Source organism: Strigops habroptila, chromosome 3, assembly GCF_004027225.2.
Source record: "Strigops habroptila isolate Jane chromosome 3, bStrHab1.2.pri, whole genome shotgun sequence".
Taxonomy (NCBI): domain Eukaryota; kingdom Metazoa; phylum Chordata; class Aves; order Psittaciformes; family Psittacidae; genus Strigops; species Strigops habroptila.
In genome coordinates this window covers 79,165,652-79,190,386 of record NC_044279.2, presented here as the reverse complement: position 1 = coordinate 79,190,386, position 24,735 = coordinate 79,165,652, and the positions used below count along the sequence as shown (strand labels likewise).

The window sequence follows — 24,735 nt, the reverse complement described above, 5'->3', positions numbered from 1 at the left end:
TCCTGAAATTCAAGCATACTCTCTGTTCATACAAGGACCATAGGATCACAAAAGTAGATCTTTCTAGTACTGACTACATGTTGTTTCTTAGTACAGGTACAGAGACAAGCACCAGATCTCTCTTAAAATTGCCACCAGGTTATCAAAGTTAATTTCAGTTTGAAGGCTGATGGGGACCTCTCAGATCAGGTTTTGGTGTGTAGTGGGAAGAGGTATCCTCCACACTCCATTCTTCAGCAGCTTCAAATGGAGTTGAGAGATCTGTTCTCCAAGTGACTTAATGCAAACTCAGAATTGGAGCTTGTACATTCCAGGCCTCTGTATACCTCCAGTACTTACAGAGATGAATAAACCATGGTCTATTCCAGTCTCTAGGGGGGGTTATGCAAGGGAATGCATGGGTCACTAGAAAGGAACTCTAGAAAATATATACCGAAAGTGCTCATCTTCTGATAGGGATAATGATCATCAGAAGAATATGTCAGTGGCTTTTATTCTCTGTAGTCATGTAAAAGTGAAATTCAGTTATGTTGTCCTAAAAAAATATGTATATAAAAAAAGAAGGTAGTTTTAACTACAGCTATCAGAGGGCATTATTGTTACCTGAATTAAAGTAGGATCTCAGTGGTGCCTTTTGGCCTCCCAACTCAGGAATCTATTAGCATTCCTTTTGTCTTTCCTGTTTTTGTATGCTCTGTGCTGCACAATTCATTAACACAGCTTTCACAGTGTCCTGGGTTCAGCTGTAACAGTTATTTTTCTCCATCTTAGTACCTGGTGCAGTTCTGTGTTTTCAGCTTTAGTCTGAGAACAATGCTGATAACATGCCAATGTTTAGTTGTTGCTAGGTAATGCTTACTCTGATCAAGGACATTTTAGTCTCTCATGCTCTGCCAATAAGGAGGGACACAAGAAGCAGAGACAGGACACCTGACCAAAAGTAGCCAAAGGGGTATTCCATACCACAGCACGTCATGCCCAGTATATAAACTGGGGGCAATTACCTGGAAGGCCCAGATCACTGCTCAGGCTGGGCTCGGTATTGGTCAGTGACTGGTGAGCAATTGTACTGTGCATCACTTGTGTTTAGTGTTTTCCTTTTTTAGTTTTATATTCTCTCCTCTTGTTATTTCCCTTACCATTATCATTATTGGTGGTAGCAGTAGTAGTTTTGTATTATACTTTAGTTACTGGACTGTTCTTATCTCAACCTGTGAGGTTTACATTCCTTCTGTTTTCCTCCCCATCCCACTGAGAGCAGGGGGGGAAGGAGGAGGAGAGTGAGCAAGTGGCTGCGTAATGCTGAGTTACTGGCTGGGCTTAAGCTACGACACACAGTAATTTCAAAGTATCCTTACTTTTTAAAAAAAGGCTGTTTTGGTATATGAGATTGTTTCTAGGTTTATGAAACTCTTCACAGAAAATAAAATGTTACTTCTTCAATGTCAGTATGAATGATAAGAAAATATTAGGGGTCTGTAATGTGGGCATAGCATTTCAACCTGCACACACATCATCAGATCTTATTCTAACACCTCCATTATTTTTCTATCCATGCTGAGACCAAAGTCTCTGAAATGACCAAAAAAAAAAAAAAAAAAAAAAAAATCAACTACTGTGGAAAATTTGGTGTACTTGTTCTTTTCACCAGAGGAAAAAGTAGTAGGATTTAGTCTCACCAAGAATAGCAAACATGACTGTTTCATCACACAGGAGGATGAGTGTTCAAAATTAATAAATCAAATAGTGTGAATGTAAAGTTATATGACTGCATATTCTTCCACCATTCATGTTCTTTACTGTTCTTTCCTACTCAGTTCAAAGCAGTTTTCTTTGTATTCTGAAATCCACTCTGCCCAAATAACATCACCCAGCAACAGTAAGATGGCAGTGTTCAAATACATCATCTCGGTGTAGCAGGAGTTATGCCACCGCCACCTAGACCATGGTAGGAATTATGCAGATGCCGCCTCAAGAGGGCTTATCCCCAGGTTCCTTCTCGACGAACATGAGCCTCCAATCCACTGAGTAAATAAGTGGTTTATTTATCCAACATGCAGAGCAGCTGAAGCTAGGTGCTCCAAAGTGGGACCCCTACTGCAGATTGCACCCCCCAATTATACCTGTGTCACCCAGCGCTCAATCCCCAACTCCAAGCACTTAATTCTGGTCAGTGATCTCTTGATTTCTTCTTGGTTTCCTTTGTTGCTGGGCTCTGCTTCTTCTGAAGATACCTCATTCTCTTGGATTTGTTTCCTTGGTCCTTATCTTCTTTATTCCCCTCATACCTGAGAGATTCATCTAGTTCTGTGTTAGCAGCGTTAGTTTTATCAAAAAGTTTACTCTCAGTCAGCTCCCGTGACCTAAGACTTCAATTACTTTAGCTACCAGTGTTAATCAAGGCTATTAATCTTAACAATCCTCAGCACTGGAAAGTGCTAAAATACATAATCTATAAACAAGTCCTTTGTACTGTGTTTTTACCTGCCCTCCATGTCTATCTTTAAAATACTTCTTCATTCACAGCAACTGAAATACAGGATATATTTATTTTTGTCAAAATATGTTTGTCAAAATACTTGGTTTTATATCAGCAACTTTTTTGTATATCAAATTATCAGAGTTACATTACAGTTTAATCCTGTAGTGAATAACCAGCCATAAAGAATACTGAAAACCAATCGAAACAGCTATAAAAGTTCCCTCATCTTATTTGTAATAGAATGATAAAGTTAGTAGCATTCTTTAAAAGATTTATATTTCCTTTAGGTCGGCATACCTACAGGAAAATTTATATTACTTAATCATCATTTTAATCATTAAAGATGTGAGTTTATTTCTGCAAAAGTGAAATATATCAGCTGGGTAAACAAATAACTGACTGAACAGAGAATCGGAAATGTGAAATAGATGCTTATCTATTGTGGATAAGATGTACCTTATCCACAACCTGAACAAATGACAGACTGGATATAGCAATTTTATGCTTCTTCCTGCTTTTATTCTTTTTTCTTTTTTTTTTTTTTTTTTAAATGAAGTAAATCAGTATCTTCTCACCTACTTATGAAACCAAATTGTTTTTTCTAATGTGCGTAGATTATAATTACTCAGAACACAGGGCAAATGATTGCTATGTTAGTTTCACAGAGACTTTTTCAGTTTTAATATAAAATTATATATTTAAAAAATTATTAGCATTGAGGGAGAAGGTATTATCTGCAGCAAGGGAAAAAGATTTAGTCTTGCATACACCTGGATGCAATGCTTTGGGCCAGGAATGAAAATGTGCCCTGTTCATATTTTAAAGGAAAAAAATGAGTCCCTGCGCTCCGAAAACCTGGCCTCAGGATTGCGCTGTATCAGAGCATAGTGCAGATCAAGACGTGACTCAAATCTCACTGGAGAAAACAGCTGTAAGTGGAGGGGAGTGAAGCTGGGAATAACCCTTCTCCCTTCCCAACTCACACATCTACAAGGAATAAGCACTGCAATGAGCAGGGTTGGCTTTTTTCTCCAGGACAGGGGTCACAGAATCAGAGGCCTATGTAGGCAGAAAAGGTTTTTTTAGGGTTTGGTTTGGGTTTCTTTGATGGCTGCAAAGAATTAAACGATTTGGCAGCCTGTCCAGATGGAGAGGTTGTTCCAAAAATATTCCTTATTAAAAAAAAAAAACAAACCAGATACTAAGTATTAATCACAAAGGTCCTTCAATTAATTTTTTAACACAGAAATGCTCAGGAAGCAATTCTGAACATACTTGCTTTTTAAAACTGGAAAATAAGCTGTTTGTGTGTGAAAGGAGTATCAGGACACCATGGTATTTTAATCACCAGTAAAATCGACATTTTTTTTGTACCTGTAGTCCTACTTGCATTGCAGGTAGATTTTGTGCTTGAAAAGGTCATAGGAAAATGGAAGAGAGACTTCAAAAAAAACTAAGAAGAGGGCACACAGGGAGAGTTACAGCTGAAATTTGGACTTCAGAGTGGAGAATTTTGCACTACCTTTGTGCAGCATCACAGCAATGAAGAGACATATGTGCCTCTTGTATGTACCATTTTCCTTTTGTAGCAAGTAGCAGCCACTGAAACATGAAACAGTCTGAACACTCCACATGGTAGGGTTTGGGGTATTTTGCCCTGTACACTCGGGCCCCAGCAAGGTTAGCGTCTTTAATAATCACGCTCAGAAAAGAGGGAAAGAATTACCATAGGAATGACATAGCCCCAATGTTTCTACCCATCTAAATACGGCTTTAAAAAGGGATGCCTCCTCCTGCGCTCCAAGCACCAGCAAGACAGGACCGACAGCATCGCAGGCAGCCCCGGGTGCCTGGGCTCAGCTAAGCTGGCTTAGGAAACCCAAACAATTTACATGAATTGGTTCTGCTCCCTACATACAGAGGCTTTTAAACTCTGCCTTTAGAAATTGCTGTTATAGATCCCTTGAAAGAATTGAAACGGTTACCTGGGTGTGAGACATATTTAGCCCCTGGAGTTTTAGTCTTGACCGATACATAAATGTCATGCAACCCCTCCCCTGCGATGTGTATGTGTTGTGCTTCAAATGTAAAATAGCAGCTTCTAATTGTGCATTTATCGATGGGACAAAAATCCAACTATGCGCTTTTCTAAAATGCTGATAAAGTCGATCAGAGCGATTAAGACTTTTCATAGCACCATGAGGGCAGAGAAGTCTTTTACGCCTTTTTTTTTTTTTTCCCTTCAGTATTTCCCAGCTGATAACATTTGCATGAGAGAACGTAGGAAATAGCGCAGGGTGTAAAACGACATAAAAGGGGACATCGGGATGCTTTGGAAGGTCTGGGATTGAATTACGGTATTTCTCTGAATTGAATAATATGGATTACGCTTATCCTACATGTTTATTTCTTGACAACGAAGAGTTAAAACCACCTTAATCTATGGAAAAATCGAAAGGATTTTTAAATCCAGAAAAAAGCTGGACCCTGCTCTGCACTTCTCGAACGTATCCGACCCTTTTTTTTGCCTCTCCCCGCTGTTCTCATGTGCCTCCGGTAGTGAAGGAGGGTGGGAGGATGCCTCAGAGCAGCATAGTCTTTCGAGGCAGACCGGTCCTTAAATCCACGTCTCCGGCACCGGCGCGGGGCGCAGGAAAGTCTCGGCTTGCCACAGCTGGACCGATAAACCCTAAGGGTTTCGCCATCTCTGAAGAAACGAGGGGTCCTGGTGGGGACCTTCCGCTTCGTTATCCACCACCCGCTGCATTGACACAGCAAGGAGATATTTCGTCTTACAGCCTGAGTTTTCCTTCCGTTAACATCACCGAATTAAACGCGTGGGTTTAAATTACCCAGTAAATCTCATACTGCTTAATAGGTATTAAAAACCCTTTGAGTGTTTTAATTCTTTCTTCTGCTTCCTTCGCTCGAGGAAGAAAACGCTCAAGAAAGAAAATTCCTACATAATTCATTTCAATGTGTAGACAGCTGTTCAATCCAGACGAAACAGAGCACGTCCAGCTTTCACCAAGGGTGACTGGGGAGGACAGATGTGGAGCCGGACCCTCTGGGGTTCGGGAAAGTGGGGGGGGATGAGGATCTGCAGCCTTTTGCTGGGCCACCCGAAGTGCCAGCTCCTCAGAGTCGCTAAGTGGTCCCATTCACGTATACTGGAGGAGGCAGATTTCTCTTTGCCTCTTGATGGCAGGCGTTTCCACCTTCCTCTCCCATTCTGCTGTTGTAAGACCGAAGTAATGTTAAAGAAGTAACCGGGAATCCGTCTGTGCATCTTACAAGAGGCTGCTGGTCTCACTGTCACACTATATATACACACATATATTTTCAAAACCACCTACCCGCTTACCCTCAATTTTAGTAAAGCACATCTAAGCATCATCTTCATGAAAGTGCTTACCTGTACAACAATTGCTTGGTCTTGTGGCCATTCACTGTTTAGACCTCACATAGCCAGATCCCAGATATAAAAATTAAAGCTACATAGTGCCTAAACACATTCTGCAATAAGGAAATAAAAGTAATAACTATGAGAATAATAATGAATGCTCTACATTTGGCATTACTGCATTTGTATTGCTGATACTAGAGCATTCATTTGTAATGGAAATAAATCTGAAATATTATCCCCTTGAAAGTTCCTACAGTCTGGAAACTAGAATTTAAATTCTCTCGAACAACTTTGAGGTGACACATGTGTAGCCAGCGATTTCACCGGTTTTGTTGCAATCCCCAGTGGTTCTGATATGCAGAGGACAGTTTTGTTATGCATACCAAATAGAGAGGAGAGGAAGTGGGTGAGCTTGTTACTGACTCAGCTTTAGAGAAGCTAAACTCAATGAACACCAAGTGCACAGATACGTTAGCCCACATCTCTCTCTTCCTTATTCTAAAGGATAGAGATAGGTAAACCTGTGGGCATGTTGAAAACCATCCTGTTGCTCTGGTCCCACAGAGCTCATCACTAAGGCCATATCCACCCACATGGAGCACACAAAAGAGCCCCAGCAAAGTCGAGAAGCCAGCAGCCTCTGCAGCCAGCAGCCTGCGCAAGATCCTAAGGCCAAAAACCAGCCACGAAGTCCACTAAAACTGGGGGGGGACACCAAAAAAAAAAAAAAATAGAACACCACCACGCACACCAAAAAACCCCCACAAGCCACCCACAAAAAAAAAAAAAAAAAAAGAGAAGAAAAAAACCCCTCCAACAAAAAAAGCCCAACTGAAACAAGCAAGGCAGCCTACAGCAGAGAAACGACTTTGACGCAACAGCGCTGGAACAGCAGCATCTCTTCTAAGAGCCATACACCTTCTTCCAAAATGAGAAGGGAGCTGGAAACTCCTCAGCCCTCATAGAGAAGAGGCTGGATTCAGGCAGTAGTGCCAGAAATAAAAGAAAATTAAAAGCAATAGCTCTCTTTCCAGCGAACCACAGCAGCCATCACCACGGTGACATGTCACATTAGGCAGCTTGTTAAGAACACTGGTAACCCTGCCCTGCCTGAAATCCTTCCCCAGTACACTGCAATTAACTCTGCCAAGGAAACCCAGTACCAAATCTCTTATATGAGAGCACTAAAACACAGTGAAAAACGGAAAACAGCAAATAGCCCAAAGCAGGAAACATCCCTCCTGTTGTGAAAGAATTGGTTCAGGGCCAGTCAGGACCAAACAAGTTTCTCAGGGTTTGGGGTTTTGTGTGTGCTTTGCACAACCCGAGCTTGAAAACCACGAGTTACCCAGAGCTGAACAGTGATCAATTGCTGTTTGACACTGCAACAGGACAGAGAAATAAATTAGGCTGATACAAGGACTTTGATTTATATTTCTCTCTAATAAATATTACATAGAATGCGTGAAAGAAAGCTAGAGCTCACTTATTCCTTAAAAAGAACATTTACTTCACTACCCTACGAAAATGTAGTTGCACTACCTATATGTTAAAATTATCCATATCTCAAAATATTTTGATAAAAACGCACGTCTAGGCAGGAATAGAGAGCTGCATAGTTAAGGCAAATACCCTAAAAACAGCTTAGATGCCTCTGATTACGTTCAGAACAAAAAATTGCCGTGATTCAACCTTTTACGAGTATTGTGGGTGGCTCTTAAAAGAGCCTTTTTGTCTGTTTTGTGTCTTAAATGGCTTCATTTTGTTTTAGCTTTATGACTATCAGTCTTCTTAGGCAGCAGCACGGCCTGGATGTTGGGCAGCACGCCGCCCTGCGCGATCGTCACCTTGCCCAGCAGCTTGTTGAGCTCCTCGTCGTTGCGGATGGCGAGCTGCAGGTGCCGCGGGATGATGCGCGTCTTCTTGTTGTCGCGAGCCGCGTTGCCCGCCAGCTCCAGGATCTCGGCCGTCAGGTACTCCAGCACGGCCGCCAAGTACACCGGGGCGCCGGCGCCCACCCGCTCCGCGTAGTTGCCCTTGCGCAGCAGCCGGTGGACGCGGCCCACGGGGAATTGCAGCCCGGCCCGCGACGAGCGCGACTTGGCTTTGGCGCGCGCCTTCCCGCCCTGCTTCCCACGCCCGGACATCTTTGTAAGAGACCAGCCAGAAAAAACCACACACAACACACCCAACAAAACACCAACTCAATAACTGCCTCCGCCCGCCCGATTATATCCGGCTCGGGCGGAGCGGCGACGCCCTCTCTGATAGGCTGTGTAGGAGGCGTTGTTGTGACAGCCAATGAAAACGAGGATCTAGAAGTGTCCAATAGCAGAGATCAGGGCGGTGTGACGACCTGAACAGGAACTTCCAGCCAATGGCGATGCGGCGCTAACGAGCCGCGGCTGTGCCGGCGCTGCTATAAAAGGGGCTGCAGTGAACTGTCGAGTTAGTTGCTGGCTTTTGACCGGTGGTGTTGGAAGTGTAGGAGGTGCTTGCTTTGTTGCGATGCCCGAGCCGGCGAAGTCTGCTCCAGCGCCCAAGAAGGGCTCCAAAAAGGCAGTGACCAAGACGCAGAAAAAGGGTGACAAAAAACGGCGTAAGAGCCGCAAGGAGAGCTATTCTATCTACGTGTACAAAGTGCTGAAACAGGTGCATCCTGACACGGGTATTTCGTCTAAAGCCATGGGTATCATGAATTCTTTCGTCAACGATATCTTTGAGCGTATCGCTGGCGAGGCCTCGCGCCTGGCACACTACAACAAGCGCTCCACTATCACTTCTCGGGAGATCCAAACGGCTGTGCGGCTCCTGTTGCCGGGTGAGCTGGCTAAGCACGCGGTTTCCGAGGGCACCAAGGCTGTCACCAAGTACACCAGTTCTAAGTAAGGTGTCTGTACTCCTTGCTAGGATTAGCCTACCAAAAGGCTCTTTTAAGAGCCACCCACTTTTTCAGTAAAAGAGTTGGTCTTTTGGCTTACTATCTTTCTTGGGCTTTTTTGGGAAGGGGATAATAGTAATGTGAAAGGACTGTCGGTTTCAGGGAACCTAGGTACGTGTAACCAATTCCTGGTAAGCAATGCATTCTGTAGTTGCTTCAGTGGCGCTGATACCTCACGATTCCTGAAGCAGCCCCGGAACCCACTTCACTTGGGGGGGGGGGGGCAGAGAAATCATTAGCAGTGTGTGGAGATGTTACCATTAAATGCCCTGTATAAGCGTGTTCTGGGTAGCCGGTGTTTGCTCTTCCCCCGTGAGGTACTCTTAATGGGAGATGTGTGAGCCAGGAACATTGAAAGCACATAGGTCTCGGAGTGACCGTATAATTTTCTGAGTAAAAAGCTTCAGGCTGGATCCGTTTCCCGTTAGCAGTCTCGTACGGACAGGAGAAAGCAAACAGAGGCGCATTCATAGGCATTCTCTTCCTTGATCCGCGCAGCCCTGCCTGCGGTACTGATCTCTGCTAGGGCTCTTCCTCCATTGCCCCGGTCTTCCCTGGCCGGTGAATCCCTCAGCTGAGCGGGGGCGGGCGGTAGGATCCGGAGCCGCGCAGCTGCCGGGCTGGGTCCGACCTGAGTGAGGACTGCACGGAGTTCCCCACTAGGAGCGCCCGGCCCTGAGGAGCTGCTGGAGGACGGGGATTGGTCGCGGTGGCGCTTGTGGCTTGGCCACCGTCCTCTCTTTGCCAATGCGCGCTCCTCTGGCCAGTGCCGAGTCGTATTCCTGCGCGGTGGAGCGGCTGGGGAACGTTCGCTTTGCGCAAGTGCCGGCTGCCACCTGCACGGTTACCGAGCGGGAAGAAACAGAACTGGCTCGGGGGAGAAAGACGCTGTTGCGTGAAGGAGTCTTTGCCAGCAGTCCCCATGCCGAGAGGGCAGAAGGCGGACGGGGGGAGAGGGGCCGTGAGGTGAATGGGATTCGGTAGAAGCCGAGTCTGAGGCAGGGAGGACGGTGGTGTGTGTGTGTCGTTGGTCTCTGTAATGCGTTTTGGGGAAGCGCAGAGTAATGTTTGTGTTGGGGTGGTAAGGGTAAAGAGCCTTGGGTGGTCAGGCTCAGGGCGCCGACCGGCAGCCTGCTTACTACAGCACTGGTCCCCCGACCTCTCTCCTCAACTTTTCCTCCACGATTCCCTTGAGCTTTAGGCCGGCAGTTTCCATTGCCTCTCCATGGCGGCTGCAACTGCAGTCCTGAGCCCTGTGCACACGCAAGGCCGTGGGAGGAAGCTCCGGCCGAGGTAGGGAGGGAGACTTCGGCAGAGCCCGCAGCCAAGGGGTGGCCCGGAGCCCTCAGAGCCCCTTTGCTCCGTGTGGCACTGGAGAGTTTGCATAGGCAGCCCGGCACTGTGCCTTTAAGAAAAGCAATCTCTCCTCCAGGCTACACAAGGGGGAGATGATCTGGGAGGAGCACACACACCCCCTCTTCCTTCATGCTCGCGCTTCTCCGAAACGCATTACAGAGACCAACGACACACATACCACCGCCCTCCCTGCACACAGATTTGGCAGGGAAGCCACCTGTGGAAGTTTGACCCCGCTGGGTGCCAGGTACCCACCAAAGCCGCTCTATCATGCCCCTTCTCAGTTGGACGGGAGAGAGAAAATACAACAAAAGGCTCCCGGGTTGAAATAAGGACAAGGAGAGATCACTCACCAATTACTGTCACGGGCAAAGCAGACTCGACTTGGGGAAATTAGTTTAATTTATTACTAATCAAATCAGAGTAAGATAAAGTGAAATAACCAAATCTTAAAACCACCTCTCACTTCTTCCTGGGCTTAACTTCTGACTTCTCTATCTCCTCCCCTCCAAGGGCACAGGGGAATGGGAGTTCCCCTCCTCAGGGAGAGGACTCCTTGCACTCTTCCCCTGCTCCAGCATGGGGTCCCTCTTCTGGGAGACTGTTCTTCTTAAACCATTTCAATGTCAGTCCTTCTCATGGGCTGCAGTTCTTCATGAAGTGCTCCAGTCCTCCAGGAACAGGCTGCTCAGCATAGGCCCCCACAGGGTCACAAGTCCTGCAGCAAATCTGCTCCAGTGTGGGCTCCTTTCTCCATGAAGCCACAGGCACTGCCAGGAACCTCCTCCAGTGGAGGCTTCCCAGGGAGTCACAGCCTCCTTCAGGCATCTCTCTGCTCCAGTGTGGAGTCCTCCACAGGCTGCAGGTGAGATCTGCTTCACCATGGACCTCTATGGGCTGCAGGTGATACCAAATTAAACAAGTGTTCCATTGTGTGTAGAGACATCGTCAAGACTACAAGGAATCTCAAGATAAGGCAGGCATGTAACAGAAGAACCTTTCAATTAGATGTGGGCCTTCCTCCTTTCGATAAGGAGGAAGAGAAATAGGTAAATGGCTGCTAGAGAAAACAGCTAAAGGCTACTCTCGGGGTCATAAATTTGCCCAAGAAAGAACATGTAGTTAATTGGTGAGACTAAACAAGCATTCCCATGTCCTTAAATAACAGATGTCTGTAAAAGGGTAAAATGAGTAGGGGTATTTCTCCCCAAATGACCACCATGACCAGCAAAGACCATTCTTTAAATTCACAGTGCTTAGCCTCATCTACCCAAATTACCATATGCTATGAGAATTATGATGAATATGTATATAACAAATGTATGTAAGCTGTAAACTGTCTCTTCTTGGTGTGCATGATAGGTGGAGTGATGCCCCATGCACCCAGTACCATAATAAAGTCATGTCAGTTTTCTGTCATTCTGGTTGGAGAGTTTATTTTACTGGATTTCAGTGGCACATGGGGGCAGCCTGTCTCAACATGGGCTGCACCACAGGCTGCAGGGGAATCTCTGCTCTGGTGCTTGGAGCACCTCCTTCCCCTCCTCCTTGGTGTCTACAGAGCTGTTTCTCTCACATACTCTCACTTCTCTCCTGCTGAAATTACTCCTGGCTAGTAACTTTTTCCCCTTCTTAAATACATTATCCCAGAGGCACTACCACTGTTGCTGATGGGCTTGGGCTTGGCCAGCAGTGTGTTCGTCTTGGAGCTGGCTGACGCACTGACTCTGTGTCTTCTCACTGGCTCTTCTTCTCTTACGGAAGCCACCCCTGCAGCCCCTTGCTACCAAAACCTTGCCACACAAACCCAATGCACCACTCTTCTCTTAGTTACCCATTAGTTATCATTAATTGATTTTCTGTGTTATTCTTATCTGGACAAGAACAGCTTCATATGGTCCCTTCAGAGTGAAATAGTTAACAATAAGGCTGAGAGTATCTTGGAATGAGGTGAGAGTACAAGTTCCTCTTCTCAGTGGTGGGATGCAGTGCCTTTTCTCCTCAATCCTACGGCAACCATCACCAACACAAACAAATACTTTTTCCAAACAATACATCACTTGCATACTGTCTGTGCCCTTAGAAAGTTGCATGATTCCAGGAGTTTCTTTTTACTGAGATTAACAGGATCTAAATTAAAACCCCCTTCTCACTGGATTTTTTTCAGGCATGTGGCACCTCTCTGCCATTTTTTGCCTGCCAGTTCCTTCTCCCTAATAGACACCAGTGTGTATTGCATATTGTCTGAGAGAGAAAGATAAGTGCTATGGAAAGAGATGGTGAGAAACAGCTGGGATCAGCATCAGAAGATGTGGTTAAAAAAAAAAAAAAAAAGAAAAAAAATCTCAAGCACTACCAATGAATTTTCCTTGGGAAGTTGCTTATCAAATTTCACTCTGCAGTCACAAGTGTAAGGAAATAAAAACATATGAGCCACAAAGGTTAGTTTGATGTCTTTCTAGACATGAACTAAATTGTACAGAAAGCTGAAAACTGGTAACCTGAACTCATTGCTCAGGGGGGGATATACCAACCCGAGGCTAAAGGAAATGGGAACTTATCCGGGACAAAGAAAGGAATTTGCACATATGAAAAAGGGATTTTAGCACCCTTTTGCTCTTGCAAAGCCCCGTCTTTCTCGCTGGAACAGCCCACAGAGATATCCAGTCAGCCTGTCCCTCTCCTAACTTTTTGTTGTGATTTCAGTTCTTATGGAAGAACTGATTCCCTAAACACAGATTGACGTTTGGAAGGGAAGTTCTGGGTGCCAGTTCCACACAATGGAAAATCCAACCCCGGCCCTGCGACATAGAGCAAAAATGCTTTATTCATCACATGAACTGTGCACCGGCAGATTTCATTGCAGTCTGCTTGTACTTCTGTATCCAAACTCTGTTTCCATAAGGAAAACATGCTTCTTGTTCCTAAGGCCTTCTTTCTCCCTTTCCTTCTGCCAGACTCGAAGGTGACTTGTTTGAGAATTTCTCAAGATCTTGCCTTCCACCCACTGGTTTTAACCTCTCTGCTTAGGGGTTGCGCTTAGGCTCAGACTTTACATTCCATGCCTGTGCATCTCTGACTTCACTGGCTGCACTTTCCTGGCTTGACCTCACCCCAGCCTCATCTCCGTGGACTTGCCCAATATTCCAGGGCTGTGGCTGTCCCCAGTCACTGCTACATCCCTGCCCCACTCACCATGTGTGGGTGCTTGCGGGGCTGTGTCCTTGTTGGTGACAGCATGGCCCCCCCGCCTCACTGTCCCCCATGCCTCTCAGTTCACCTGCCCTTGCAGGGCAGCCCCCTCCTACTGCTCCCCCCAAACTTTGTTGGAATTGTTCATCCACCTAGGAATGTATTTACTGCAGTTATATTAGACTTAATATAGAATCTTCTCTCTTTACAAATAGCTATCACTTACACATCTATCCCTATCTCGTGTAGCACAGGTAAGAGGATTGAAGTAAAAATTCACCCACTTCCAAGCAGTTCATGAGACATCAGACTTCACAGATCACTTTTTCGACCTCAACATGCCATCACCTCAAATACCTGATGGCGGGATAATATCAGGGCAGGCTCCCCATGATTTCCATAAAAATGACCTATTGCTGACTTAGAGTGACACAGTTGAACATTGCATCTACTTCCATGAATACTGGCTGCAAAGTATCATAGGCGTCGATAATAGTGGCCTTTGGTCTGTTCTGTCCTTCCTTCATCTTTCTTTCTCCTGTCCTTTTCCCTGTCCACGTCACCCATGTGAAGGTGCCTCCTGTTTGCTATTCCACTTGCTCCCAGGAAGTTGATACATAGCAGCACTCTCCCATCCCCACTCTTCCATTTCTTCCTTACAGCATGCAAGTGATGAATATGTAACATCCACCTCTTCCCTGCCTCATCAAATGTCCTGATTCTTGATTTGTGGCATTCAATTACGATTTTGAGCTGCAGCAACTCAGCCAAGGAATGTGCTGAACATCGCTATGGTCAGCCTAGAGAGATAGGAGAAACTTGTGGTGGGTATTCTTAAGCATCAGAGAAGACAGATTATTTCTTCATCCAAGTGAACAGGTGATAGCTACCACCCTCACTACCTTGCTTCATTTGTCTGTGTGCAGTCAGGCAATAAAGAGATGGACAAAGAGAGCTGGTGGCAGAGGTGACATAGTGATGCAAATGCATGATTTCCTGAGGAGAGGAATACATCCCAAGGAAGCTTTGAATCAAAGCTGTGGGCACTGACCACCTGCTCAAGTGTCTGTATGCCCAAGTGACTGTTGGCAGTACCCTGTAGGGAAGTGGATGCTGGTGGTGGCCTCACACTTACCTCTGCAGCGGTCCTACTGGCAGGTAGGGCAGCTGGGGTACTCTTAGCCAGGTTAAGAGAAGGGGTGTCATAGGTACATATACTCCTTCTGTTGATTTCATTCTGTGAAAGAGTGTTATGGTTTAAACCCAGCTGGCAGCTAAGTACCACACAGCTGCTCACTCACTTCCCCTGTCCACTCATGGATGGGATGGGGAGCAGAATTGGAAGAATGCAGAAAAAAAATGAGACATGAAAGCTCAGAAAACACAAGCGATGCACAATACAATTGCTCACTACCCACTGACCAATACCCAGCCTAATCCGAGCAACAATCAGTCCTTTCTGCGTAACTCCCCTCAATTTATATACTGGGCATGACGTGCTGTGGTATGGAAAACCCCTTTGGCTACTGTGGGTCAGATGTCCTGTCTCTGCTCCCTCCTGGCTTCTTGTGCCCCTCCGGACTGGCAAAGCATGAGAGATTGCAAAGTCCTTTATCAGGGTAGGCACTACTGAGCAACAACTAAAACATTGGTGTGTTACCAGCATTGTTCCAAACTAAAGCCAAAACACAGCACTGCACCAGCTACTAAGGAGGAGAAAAGTAACTGTTATAGATGAAACCAGGACAATGAGATTAACTTATTCTGTGAATACTGGGCTGCATGCAGAGCAACCTTACGAGGGAAGCTTCCAGACTAATCTTCAAGGCCTGGAACAGTCATTTTCTGAGGAAGAGGAAAGACAAACAGGGATATGGGACTGTAGTAAACAACCGAAGTGGCTCCCGGGAGCAAAAAGCCCACTATAACTTCCTGGGTATCTCCTAGAAGGAGAGGATCACAGATCCTTCTGAAATGCACAGCAAATGACCTCAAATTTGAATTTTTGACTTCAAAATGTCTGGGAAGGAGCCATGGATATCATCTTTCCAGTGCCTCAGCTTTCTTCTTGGTGCTTACCTGCAATTGTCTCTGCTCATTTATCACATCCCACTAGGAGGAAAGGTAGCTTAGTCTTCCATGTCCTGAAGTACTGCAGCTGATTACACTCTTTCTATTCTTGTAGTATTGCTTTCCATAGGTCTTCTGAGCCAAGGCACCAGGCATCTCAGAAGTGGCTCAGCCACGGAACCTGTGCCTGAACTGTCCGGGGCTTGTAGGAGACCGTACAGCGCAGCTCAGCTCTGCAACCAGGTGTGCTGTTATAGGTTTGTCACTTCTTAATTCACCCCGAGAAAACCAGACTCGCACTGCTGCAGGGGCCAGGCAGAAGTCAGAAATGACATTTTGTTCTCGTCTTAAAACACAAATGGAAACTTGTCCATGTGGTGCAGCACCTTCGTGAGGTTGTTTGTGGTGTGGGTGGCCTAGCAAAGAGAGTGCTGCCTCCTTCTCCAGAGTAACCCACAGTGGTAAGGAGCCGCTGCTCTCCAACAGCAGTCCAGACATGCTGTCCTGAGAAATCCCAGATGGCATACACAAAGTGTGCATCAGCAAAGGACATGTCACATTCATGTGACATTGAAATGTGTTATTTCATATGTTTATGTTCCCCACCAAAAATCTCAAACATTTGCCTGAACAATTAGTAATATTCAAAATAGTGATACCTAGAGTTTCCGTTCTACACATCCTTCTGGTCTCCAGCTTGTGTACACATTTTCCAGGCATGTCATATTTTATGTATCGTGTGGCCCTTCCAGCTTGGTAAAGGAATGGGTTAAACAGAAAGGAAGAGTCGTGACTGGCTACTTTCTCTCTACCTGAATTCACATTCCCTATTGGTAACATTGGGCTTTTTATTAAACCATTAATATACACAGATAAATTCATCCAGTACAGTAACGTTTTCATACATATTATGCTTATATGAAATTGAAACATTAAATACTAACCAAGAACCTTATATTTGACTGATTGTTTGCTTGCTTGCTTGATCTGAACTGATTCTTGGAACTATCACTTAGCTGAGCTTGGAAGTTATCAAAAACTATGTGGTCTGGGACAATTTCTCTCTGGCTTTTAACCAAAGTAAAACTTAAAAAAAAAAAAAAAAAAGAAAAAAGAAAGAAAATCTGCATATTGCAAGCAGATATTTTTAAGAAAAATGAAGAAAGCTGTATCTATGGATCCTCTTGTAATAACTACATTTTCTGCCTGTTGCCATCCATACCTCTGGTAGTGGATTTCTTAGTTTAAGAGACACTGATCTATTTGAGGATTTAAAATCTGTATGAATACAAAAACCTTTTATCATGGTGAAGAATCCTTTTCTGGAGAATGAACTGTATGTAGTCATAACCCTTTCCCTGTTGAGACATGAAGTTTTCTTACTGATGTAACAATGCATAGTGGTTTAGAACATCATGACGAATCAGGTTTTAAATAAAATCCATCATCCATGAACAAAATAAATTGTGTTTTAAATAAAATCCATTGTCCACGGTCAAAAGATATCTCTCAAATCATCCAAAGTCTGCAATTACCTCAAGGGAAGATTTTAATTGCTTTGAGTGACTCTGTGACTTCATTTATATTTTTTAGGTACCTGGAGCACCCATAAGCCAGAATGAATTTAACTGGATTGCAAATATAAATTATGAATGCTCAGCAGCACAGGCATCAGGAGGGGCCACTTGCTTGAGAAAATACTGATGCTGAACAGTCTTAGGCAGCCCAAGGTAAAAAACATGTTAATGGGGCTTTACAGCTATAGGCTAACTGCATGATCTTGATCATCCTGTTTGAAATATGCATACATATACTGCAGTGCTGCCTCCTCAGCTACATCTGTGAGATGGATGCCTCCATATACCCTCTTGAGCAAACAGTAAAAGTCCAGCACAGTCATAGTTCACTTGGTAGGGTGAATGACAGACTGGAGTTCTGCAATTGATGGCTATAAACTGTTCAGAAGGGACAAGCAAGGAAGGATGGGGTAGAGGGGGGATGTCCTCTACGTAAAAACCAAAAATGACTGTTTGCACAAGGTTGTCTTTGAAAAACAGTGCTGAAGAGTTGAGAGCTTATAGGTAAAAATTAGAGGAAACCTCATGTTGGTATTTACAACAGGTCACCCAATCAAGGGGAGGATATTCACGAACCTTTCTTACCTCAACTACAGGAAGCATCATGCTCAGGGGATCAAAATCCTGCTAGGGGATTTCAATCAATCTGATATCTGCTGGAAAAGCTGCACAGTGAGCTGCACAACACCCAGGAGATTCCTAGCGCATGTTGAGGATCATTTTTTAATCCAGTGGGTGAAAGACAGCCCAGTCAGAGGGGAAGCACTACTGGGCCTGTTCCTCACCAACAGAAATGAACTAATTGGAGAGGTCAGGATTAGTGGCAGCCTGAGCTGCACCCCAGACCCGGGCCCATCATTAACTTGAGGGATATAGGCCAGGCAAAATGTAAAGTCAAGACCCTGAATTTTAGTAGAGCAAACTTTAAGTTATTTAAGGAACTAGGGGATGGGCCCCCCCTGGGAAACTACCCTCCAGGATAAAGAAGCTGAACAGAGCTGGCAGCTATTTAATGACATTTTTCTCAGAGAACAAGTGCTCTTGATTCCCACATGTAAAAAAGCAGGCTGGGAATGCAGAAGACCAATATGGCTGAAGTGCAAGAAGAAAATGCACAGGCAGTGGAAGCAGGGACATGCATCCTGGGAAGAATATAGGGTTTCTACCCATGTGTATAGACATGAGATCAGGAAAGCTAAGGCACATCTGGTGCTGAATTTGGCAAGGGATGTAAAGAAGAGTAAGAAAGGTTTTCCTTCTGCAGGTTTTTTGATCAGAAAAGGGAGACTAAAGAAAATGTACTCCCCCCAATAAATAAGACTGGACATCTAGTGACAACTGACACAGGGAAGGCTGCAGTACTCAACAATTTTTGTGCCTTGGTTTTCTCTGGCAATCTCTTTTTCCCACATCTCTCAAGCCCCTGAAACTCAAGGCAGGGACTGGGGGAGCAAAGTTCCTCCTATGATAGGAAATGTCAGGTTCAAGACCATCTGAGAAACCTGAACATACACAAGTCCATGGGACGTGATGAGATTCCTCCCAGGGTCTTGAGGGAGTTGCGAACATAGTTGCAAAGCCACTCTCCGTAATATTCGAAAAGTCATGGCAGTCGGATCTCTAGTGACTGGACAAAAGGAAATATCACACCAATTTTTTAAAATTGTGTGATACTCCTTTATAATAGGAATAGGTAAAAAGGAGGACACTGGGAACTACTGACCAGTCAGTCTCACCTCGGTGCTCGGTATGATCCTCCTGGAAGTTATGCTGAAACATACGGAAGGCAGGGAGGTGATAGACGAGAGGTATGGATTTGATGGATGGACTGTTGGAAAAGGAGTTGGCAGGACAGTCACATCCAAAGAGCTATAGACAATGGCTCAATGCCCAAATGGAAACCGATAATAAATGGTCTCCCTCACAGGTCTGTGCTGGGACCAATACTATTTAATACCTTCATCAATGACATAGACAGTGGGATTCAGTGTATTCTCAGCACATCTGTGGATGACGCCAAGCTGAGTGGTGCAGCTGATTCGATAGCGGAAAGGGATACCAGAGAGAGGGATACCTTGACAAGCTTGAGGAGTGGACCCAAGTGAAACTCATGAAGTTCAACAAGGCCAAATGCAAGTCCTGCACTTTGGTCAGTGCCATCCCCAATATCAGTACATACTGGGGGAGGAACTGTTTGAGAGCAGCCCTGCAGAGAAAGATCTGAGGATACTGGGGAATGAAAAATTGGACATAAGCCAGCAACGTGTGCTCACAGCCCAGAAAACCAATCCTGTCTTGGGCTGCATCACCAGAAAGGTGGCCAGCAGGCCAAGGGAGGTGACTCTCTTCTACTCCGCTCTCACGAGACCCTACCTGCTCTAGGGCATCAAGCTCTGGGCTCCCTGATACAAGAAAGACATGGACCTGTTGGAGCAGGTCCAGAGGAGGGGCAGAAAAATGAGAGGGCTGTAACATCTCTCCCATGAAGAAAGGCTGAGAAAGTTGGTGTTTTTCAGCCTGGAGAAGAAAAGGCTGCAGTGAAACCTTATTGTGGTGTTTCTATATGTTAAGGGTGTTCATAAGAAAGAAAAGACTTAACAACAGGACCTGTACTGACAGAGTGACGGACAATGTTTTAAAATGAAAGAGGGTAAATTTAGATTGGTTCTAAGGAAGAAATTTTTCATTATGAAGGTGGTGGAACACACTGGAATGGGTTGCCCAGAGAAGTTGTTGATGACAGGCATCAGTGGAAGTTTTCAAGGCCACCTTGGATGGGGCTTTGAGCAACCTGGTCTAGTGAAATATGTCCCTGTTTATGAGAAGGGGGTTAGTCTAGGTAATCTCTGAAGGTGTCTTCCAACTCAACCCATTCTATGATTCTACAGGGCACCAAGTCACATGGGCTCAAAAGAGGGACCTTCATGAAAGCGTTTATCCATTATCAGAATAGGAGAAAAATGAGCCCTTGCATTGACTGATGTTCTGAAAAATTTCTGTCACATCCAAATATCCCAGTCCACTGTGAGTAGTACCTTCTACCTTTCGTATTTTAACAGATGTTCTTTTTGCTTGACTATTTTATTTTTCAGGGAAAAATAAGAGTCAGAAGTCATTCTGTCTTTTACTTCATATCAGAATAAAAGGTCAAGATCTTTTTTCTTTAATATAACATTTGAAATAAGTAATGAATTTTTTGTTTGTTTGTCTTTTTGTTTGTTTGTTTAATAAGGTTGCCCATTAATTTTAAGGAATTAAAGGGCTCTTACAAAATTATTTCCTCCTCCCTCTCCTCCACCTGATAACATTTGCAAGATCTCTTTGCATTTCTTTCTTTGCTGAGCTTAAAGCAGTCTATGATTGTAAAAAAAAAAAAAATTAAAAAGTCCAGATATGTCATCAAAGTGTTGGAGAACCAACAAATGAGCTTTTAGGAAAGAACATGGAGTGCTCCAGGAGAGAGCTGCTACATCAGGGGTTTTGGAGGAATGATAGAGGCCTAGCCTAAACCCGGGAAATGCATTTGCAAAGGACCAAAAGCATTAGAGGTAAAGCTACCAATGGACTGAGCCTGATACAAGTGAATAGAACAGAGTATGATACAAAATTTAAAGGAAACACGTATGCTACAGAGCTAACCCTCAGAAATTTCTTCTCGATGGTATGTGTCCTTCCCAGTAGATTCACTTCCATGACAACATGGTTCAGAATCCACCATTCACAGTGAGGTCAGCTGGTGAAACTACTATGAAATATAACATCAGTATAGACAGCTCCAAACTCACATGATTTTTTGGTTTTGTACTCTAGCATATGATGTTATTCTGCTGTTTGACTTTTCTAGACAAAAGCCCCTATAAAGTGCTACCACATCTCTTGGCAGTTTTTCACACTTTAGGTACACCCTAGTCACGGTAAACCAGCACCACTGACAAGGTCTTAAAACTAATCCCCCCATCAACAAAACTCCGTAAGATGGTGTGTGATATCGAAAGAAAAAGTGAAAGAAGTCAAATGAGTGCATTTTCAATCATACAATATAATCACCAGTCTCCTATTCTTTCTTACATTGTACTATGTATGTCTGAACATGACTCTCCACTTTCCAACTCATCCTAAGAAAAAAAAAATCAGTTTATGTGTATTCAGTTTGTCCTACATTACAAAAATCATGGGTTGTAAAAAAACATGCTTTAATTTATCTTGGCAGTTCTGAGGACATAATTGTTGACTTACATTATTATTGAAGAAATTACTTGAGCCTTACCTCTGTTTTTCATAAAGAAAACATGCATACTATATTTTGGTTATTGCTTTTTTCCACAACAGCAGACTGACAAAATGCCTGCAGTACAGTGTAAAAGTAAGCACAAAAATAAACTCTATCTCAAAATAACAACATAGAAATTAATGTTTTTACCTGCTGTGCTTAATAGAAAGAAGCCTTTTGGATTAAAAAAATGGGAAATTGACTCATCAAAATATTCATACAAGGATGTAGAAGACTGAGGGAAATAGTGAAACACCTTTTATATATTCCTATGACATGTTGAAGGTACTGACTGATTTAAGACAACAATTTTTCACATTAACATTTCTGGTGAAAACTATCTTGCTTTTACTTCTTATTAGCTCCGACTAGAGCTAAATAGGGCACCATGTCCAAAGGTTTCATTATTTTTCAGAGATGAAGCAGTCTTACGGGAAATAACTCCTAACCCAGAAACACTGCTAAGTGGCTACTTTGTGTTACTTGCTTATTTTCAAAGCTAATTTACGCTAAGGAAATGTCTCCAAATTACCTCCGTTTTCAACTACTTTGATGAAAAACCCTCTCTGGAACATGAATCCGCTGCCACTGTGACAGTGCTGTCAGAAGCAGAGTTTTAATTCAGAAGTAAAAATAAAAATCTCACCGTCCGGCTTTGCATGGAATCGCAAAACTCGGGGAATATTGGCTTTCCTGAAACTCATTTTAACTCTCAGCTAAAAGAAACGCCAAGAGACAAAAATACCTTCTCTCCGCAGCACGAATGCTAAGAAACGGGGCGTCGCGGTCCCGGTTTTGTAACGAAAAACACACTTTTTTGAGGAGGAAGAAACACAAACCGAGAAGCAGAGCGCGGGGCGGCGGGGCCGGCCGGGCGCTGCAAAGCACCAATCAGCGCGCGCCGCGCTGCTATAAATGGAGGCGCTGTTGCTCGTATCGTTGTAGACGCGTTCCCGTTTGCGTGGTGTCGTCATGTCTGAGATCGCTCCTGCTCCCGCCGCCGAGGCAGCGCCGGCAGCCGCGGGTCCTGTTGCCAAAGCTGCCGCGAAGAAGCCGAAGAAGGCGGCAGGCGGCTCCAAAGCTCGGAAGCCCGCGGGCCCCAGCGTCACCGAGCTGATCATCAAGGCTGTCTCCGCCTCCAAGGAGCGCAAGGGGCTCTCCCTCGCCGCGCTCAAGAAGGCGCTGGCCGCTGGCGGTTATGATGTGGAAAAGAACAACAGCCGCATCAAGCTGGGGCTCAAGAGCCTCGTTACCAAAGGCACCCTGGTGCAGACCAAGGGCACGGGTGCCTCTGGTTCTTTCCGGCTGAGTAAGAAGCCGGGAGAGGTGAAAGAAAAAGCCCCCAAGAAGCGGGCAGCTGTTGCTAAGTCTAAGAAGCCGGTGGCCAGGAAGCCCGCCAGCGCCGCCAAGAAGCCCAAGAAGGCGGTGGCAGCGAAGAAGAGCCCCAAGAAAGCTAAGAAGTCGACGGTTGCTGTGGTCAAGAAGGCGACTAAGAGCCCCAAGAAGGCGATTAAGGCTGCCAAGCCGAGGAAGGCGGCAGCAGCAGCAGCGAAGAGCCCGGCCAAGGCGAAGACGGTGAAGCCTAAAGCTGCTAAGCCGAAGGCGGCCAAGCCAAAAGCAGCCAAGGCGAAGAGGGCGGTGTCCAAGAAGAAGTAAGTCCCTGTGGAAGAAAGTTCCTGCCCTGCATTAAACCCAACGGCTCTTTTAAGAGCCACCCACGTTTTCTGAAAAAGGGCTGAAATGCAGAGCATTAAAAGATACTTGGTAAACGGTAAAATCAGTCTGCAGCTTTAAAGTCATCCCCGTTGCATTACATGTCATTAAATGTCCTGTGGTGGACAGAACTTCCAAGAGCAGCTTTTAGTGCTAATCTAATGGGAGACTAGAAATTTTTGAAGACTCTCTTACACCCAGTATTTAACGTTTCTTCTCAAGCCCTGGGTGCAACAGTGTGAGAGGGAAAGCGTAGGGACAGGATTCGGTTTCTACGGGATTGTTCATCTCGATCTTTGGGTGCCAAGTTTTTCAAAGCAAACTATCAGTAATTTAGCTCTTTAGTGATGTAGTGGGTGGCTCTGAAAAGAGCCTTTGGGTTTCTCTGGGGAAATATCTTCCCGAGCGTTGTTCTTCGGCAATTACTTGGCTTTAGCCTTGTGGCTGTCGGTCTTCTTGGGCAGCAGCACGGCCTGGATGTTGGGCAGCACGCCGCCCTGCGCGATCGTCACCTTGCCCAGCAGCTTGTTGAGCTCCTCGTCGTTGCGGATGGCGAGCTGCAGGTGCCGCGGGATGATGCGCGTCTTCTTGTTGTCGCGAGCCGCGTTGCCCGCCAGCTCCAGGATCTCGGCCGTCAGGTACTCCAGCACGGCCGCCAAGTACACCGGCGCGCCGGCGCCCACCCGCTCCGCGTAGTTGCCCTTGCGCAGCAGCCGGTGGACGCGGCCCACAGGAAACTGCAGCCCAGCCCGCGACGATCGCGACTTGGCCTTGGCGCGCGCCTTCCCGCCCTGCTTCCCGCGCCCGGACATCTTCGCAGCAACTCAGAAACCAGCAGTCCTAGCCGTCCACAAATGAAATCAGCTCCGCACCGCGCCCTTATATCCCTTCTCGGCGAGAGGAGCCAATTTCGATAGGCTGAGAGGGTAACACTGCAAAAACAGCCAATGGAAACGCGAATCGAACTCTAACCAATAGTCATGAAGTACTAAGAGCTAGAATTGCAAATACCTGCTCTCAGCCAATAGAAACGAAGTCTTGAGGAAACCCTAATTTGCATACGGTCCCTATAAAGGGAGGGCGCTCACGCTTGCTTTCTGCTTACCGTTGTCGGTTCATTAGGGAGAGCCGTGGTGTAGCAGTGATTGAAATGCCTGAGCCGGCGAAGTCTGCTCCAGCGCCCAAGAAGGGCTCTAAGAAGGCGGTGACCAAGACGCAGAAGAAGGGGGACAAGAAGCGTAAGAAGAGCCGTAAAGAGAGCTATTCTATCTACGTGTACAAGGTCCTGAAGCAGGTGCACCCCGACACGGGCATCTCGTCCAAGGCCATGGGCATCATGAACTCCTTTGTCAACGACATCTTCGAGCGCATTGCCGGCGAAGCCTCGCGCCTGGCGCACTATAATAAGCGTTCCACCATCACTTCTCGGGAGATCCAGACGGCCGTGCGGCTCCTGCTGCCGGGTGAGCTGGCCAAGCATGCGGTATCTGAGGGCACCAAGGCTGTCACCAAGTACACCAGCTCCAAGTAGAGCGCCTCAGAGCGACAGTTTTAACCCAAAGGCTCTTTTAAGAGCCACCCACATTTTCAATAGAAGAGCTGATGTTGTGGTGGCTTGTTCTGAGCTGTTCCTTCTCGGGTGTTTGTGTGAAAGACTTCTTAATTATAACCAACCTAGTTACTGTTATAACGAGTTCGTTGTAAACGATGTACTTCAAATTGTTTCAA

The 24,735-nt window shown here is 45.4% G+C and overlaps 8 protein-coding genes across 13 annotated transcripts in view; 3 read left to right on the top strand and 5 right to left on the bottom strand.

The window, feature by feature from the left end:
• LOC115605892 (histone H2A-IV) overlaps positions 1-14,433 on the bottom strand; it is a 17,201-nt gene extending 2,768 nt beyond the window's left edge. The window contains exon 1 of one of the 2 annotated variants that reach the window (XM_030480989.1): positions 14,429-14,433. The gene's annotated coding sequence lies outside the window, so the exon portion shown is untranslated. Of the gene's footprint in view, positions 1-6,653; positions 6,660-14,428 lie in introns of those variants that run through there. The other variant, XM_030480990.1, reaches the window with a different exon arrangement.
• LOC115605893 (histone H2A-IV) overlaps positions 1-23,875 on the bottom strand; it is a 26,070-nt gene extending 2,195 nt beyond the window's left edge. The window contains exons 1-2 of the mRNA XM_030480992.1: positions 23,430-23,875; positions 20,129-20,138 (exon numbers count right to left, since the gene is read on the bottom strand). Of these exons, the coding sequence (XP_030336852.1) occupies positions 23,430-23,819 (390 nt within the window). The 5' untranslated portion in view covers positions 23,820-23,875 and the 3' untranslated portion in view covers positions 20,129-20,138. The remainder of the gene's footprint in view (positions 1-20,128; positions 20,139-23,429) is intronic.
• LOC115605886 (histone H3) overlaps positions 1-24,735 on the bottom strand; it is a 38,479-nt gene that overhangs the window by 2,197 nt on the left and 11,547 nt on the right. For both annotated transcript variants that reach the window (XM_030480981.1, XM_030480980.1), the window contains 2 exons: positions 4,375-4,385; positions 648-655 (listed from right to left, as the gene is read on the bottom strand). The gene's annotated coding sequence lies outside the window, so the exon portion shown is untranslated. The remainder of the gene's footprint in view (positions 1-647; positions 656-4,374; positions 4,386-24,735) is intronic.
• Positions 1-24,735, bottom strand: part of LOC115605898 (histone H2B 1/2/3/4/6-like) — a 103,047-nt gene that overhangs the window by 73,891 nt on the left and 4,421 nt on the right. Inside the window, exon 4 of one of the 4 annotated variants that reach the window (XM_030480997.1) lies at positions 23,373-23,390. The exons of the other annotated variants lie outside the window; for them this stretch is intronic. The gene's annotated coding sequence lies outside the window, so the exon portion shown is untranslated. Of the gene's footprint in view, positions 1-23,372; positions 23,391-24,735 lie in introns of those variants that run through there. 4 annotated transcript variants of the gene reach the window in all.
• LOC115605895 (histone H2A-like) lies at positions 7,593-8,071 on the bottom strand. The gene has a single exon (XM_030480994.1). The coding sequence runs from the start codon at positions 8,033-8,035 to the stop codon at positions 7,646-7,648; it is 390 nt and encodes a 129-aa protein (XP_030336854.1). The 5' UTR covers positions 8,036-8,071; the 3' UTR covers positions 7,593-7,645.
• Positions 8,352-8,794, top strand: LOC115605901 (histone H2B 5). Its single transcript, XM_030481004.1, has one exon. The coding sequence runs from the start codon at positions 8,397-8,399 to the stop codon at positions 8,775-8,777; it is 381 nt and encodes a 126-aa protein (XP_030336864.1). The 5' UTR covers positions 8,352-8,396; the 3' UTR covers positions 8,778-8,794.
• Positions 19,121-24,735, top strand: LOC115605899 (histone H2B 1/2/3/4/6). Its single transcript, XM_030481002.1, has 3 exons — positions 19,121-19,125; positions 22,334-22,340; positions 24,155-24,735. Exon 3 carries the CDS (start codon positions 24,158-24,160, stop codon positions 24,536-24,538), a length of 381 nt encoding a protein of 126 aa, XP_030336862.1. The 5' UTR covers positions 19,121-19,125; positions 22,334-22,340; positions 24,155-24,157; the 3' UTR covers positions 24,539-24,735.
• On the top strand, positions 22,249-23,071 carry LOC115605880 (histone H1.11L-like). The gene has a single exon (XM_030480973.1). The coding sequence runs from the start codon at positions 22,267-22,269 to the stop codon at positions 22,948-22,950; it is 684 nt and encodes a 227-aa protein (XP_030336833.1). The 5' UTR covers positions 22,249-22,266; the 3' UTR covers positions 22,951-23,071.

Excerpts from the sequence above, each read along its gene's own strand:
- LOC115605895 (XM_030480994.1), bottom strand. The coding sequence starts at position 8,035 with ATGTCCGGGCGTGGGAAGCAGGGCGGGAAGGCGCGCGCCAAAGCCAAG.
- LOC115605901 (XM_030481004.1), top strand. The coding sequence starts at position 8,397 with ATGCCCGAGCCGGCGAAGTCTGCTCCAGCGCCCAAGAAGGGCTCCAAA.
- LOC115605880 (XM_030480973.1), top strand. The coding sequence starts at position 22,267 with ATGTCTGAGATCGCTCCTGCTCCCGCCGCCGAGGCAGCGCCGGCAGCC.
- LOC115605899 (XM_030481002.1), top strand. The coding sequence starts at position 24,158 with ATGCCTGAGCCGGCGAAGTCTGCTCCAGCGCCCAAGAAGGGCTCTAAG.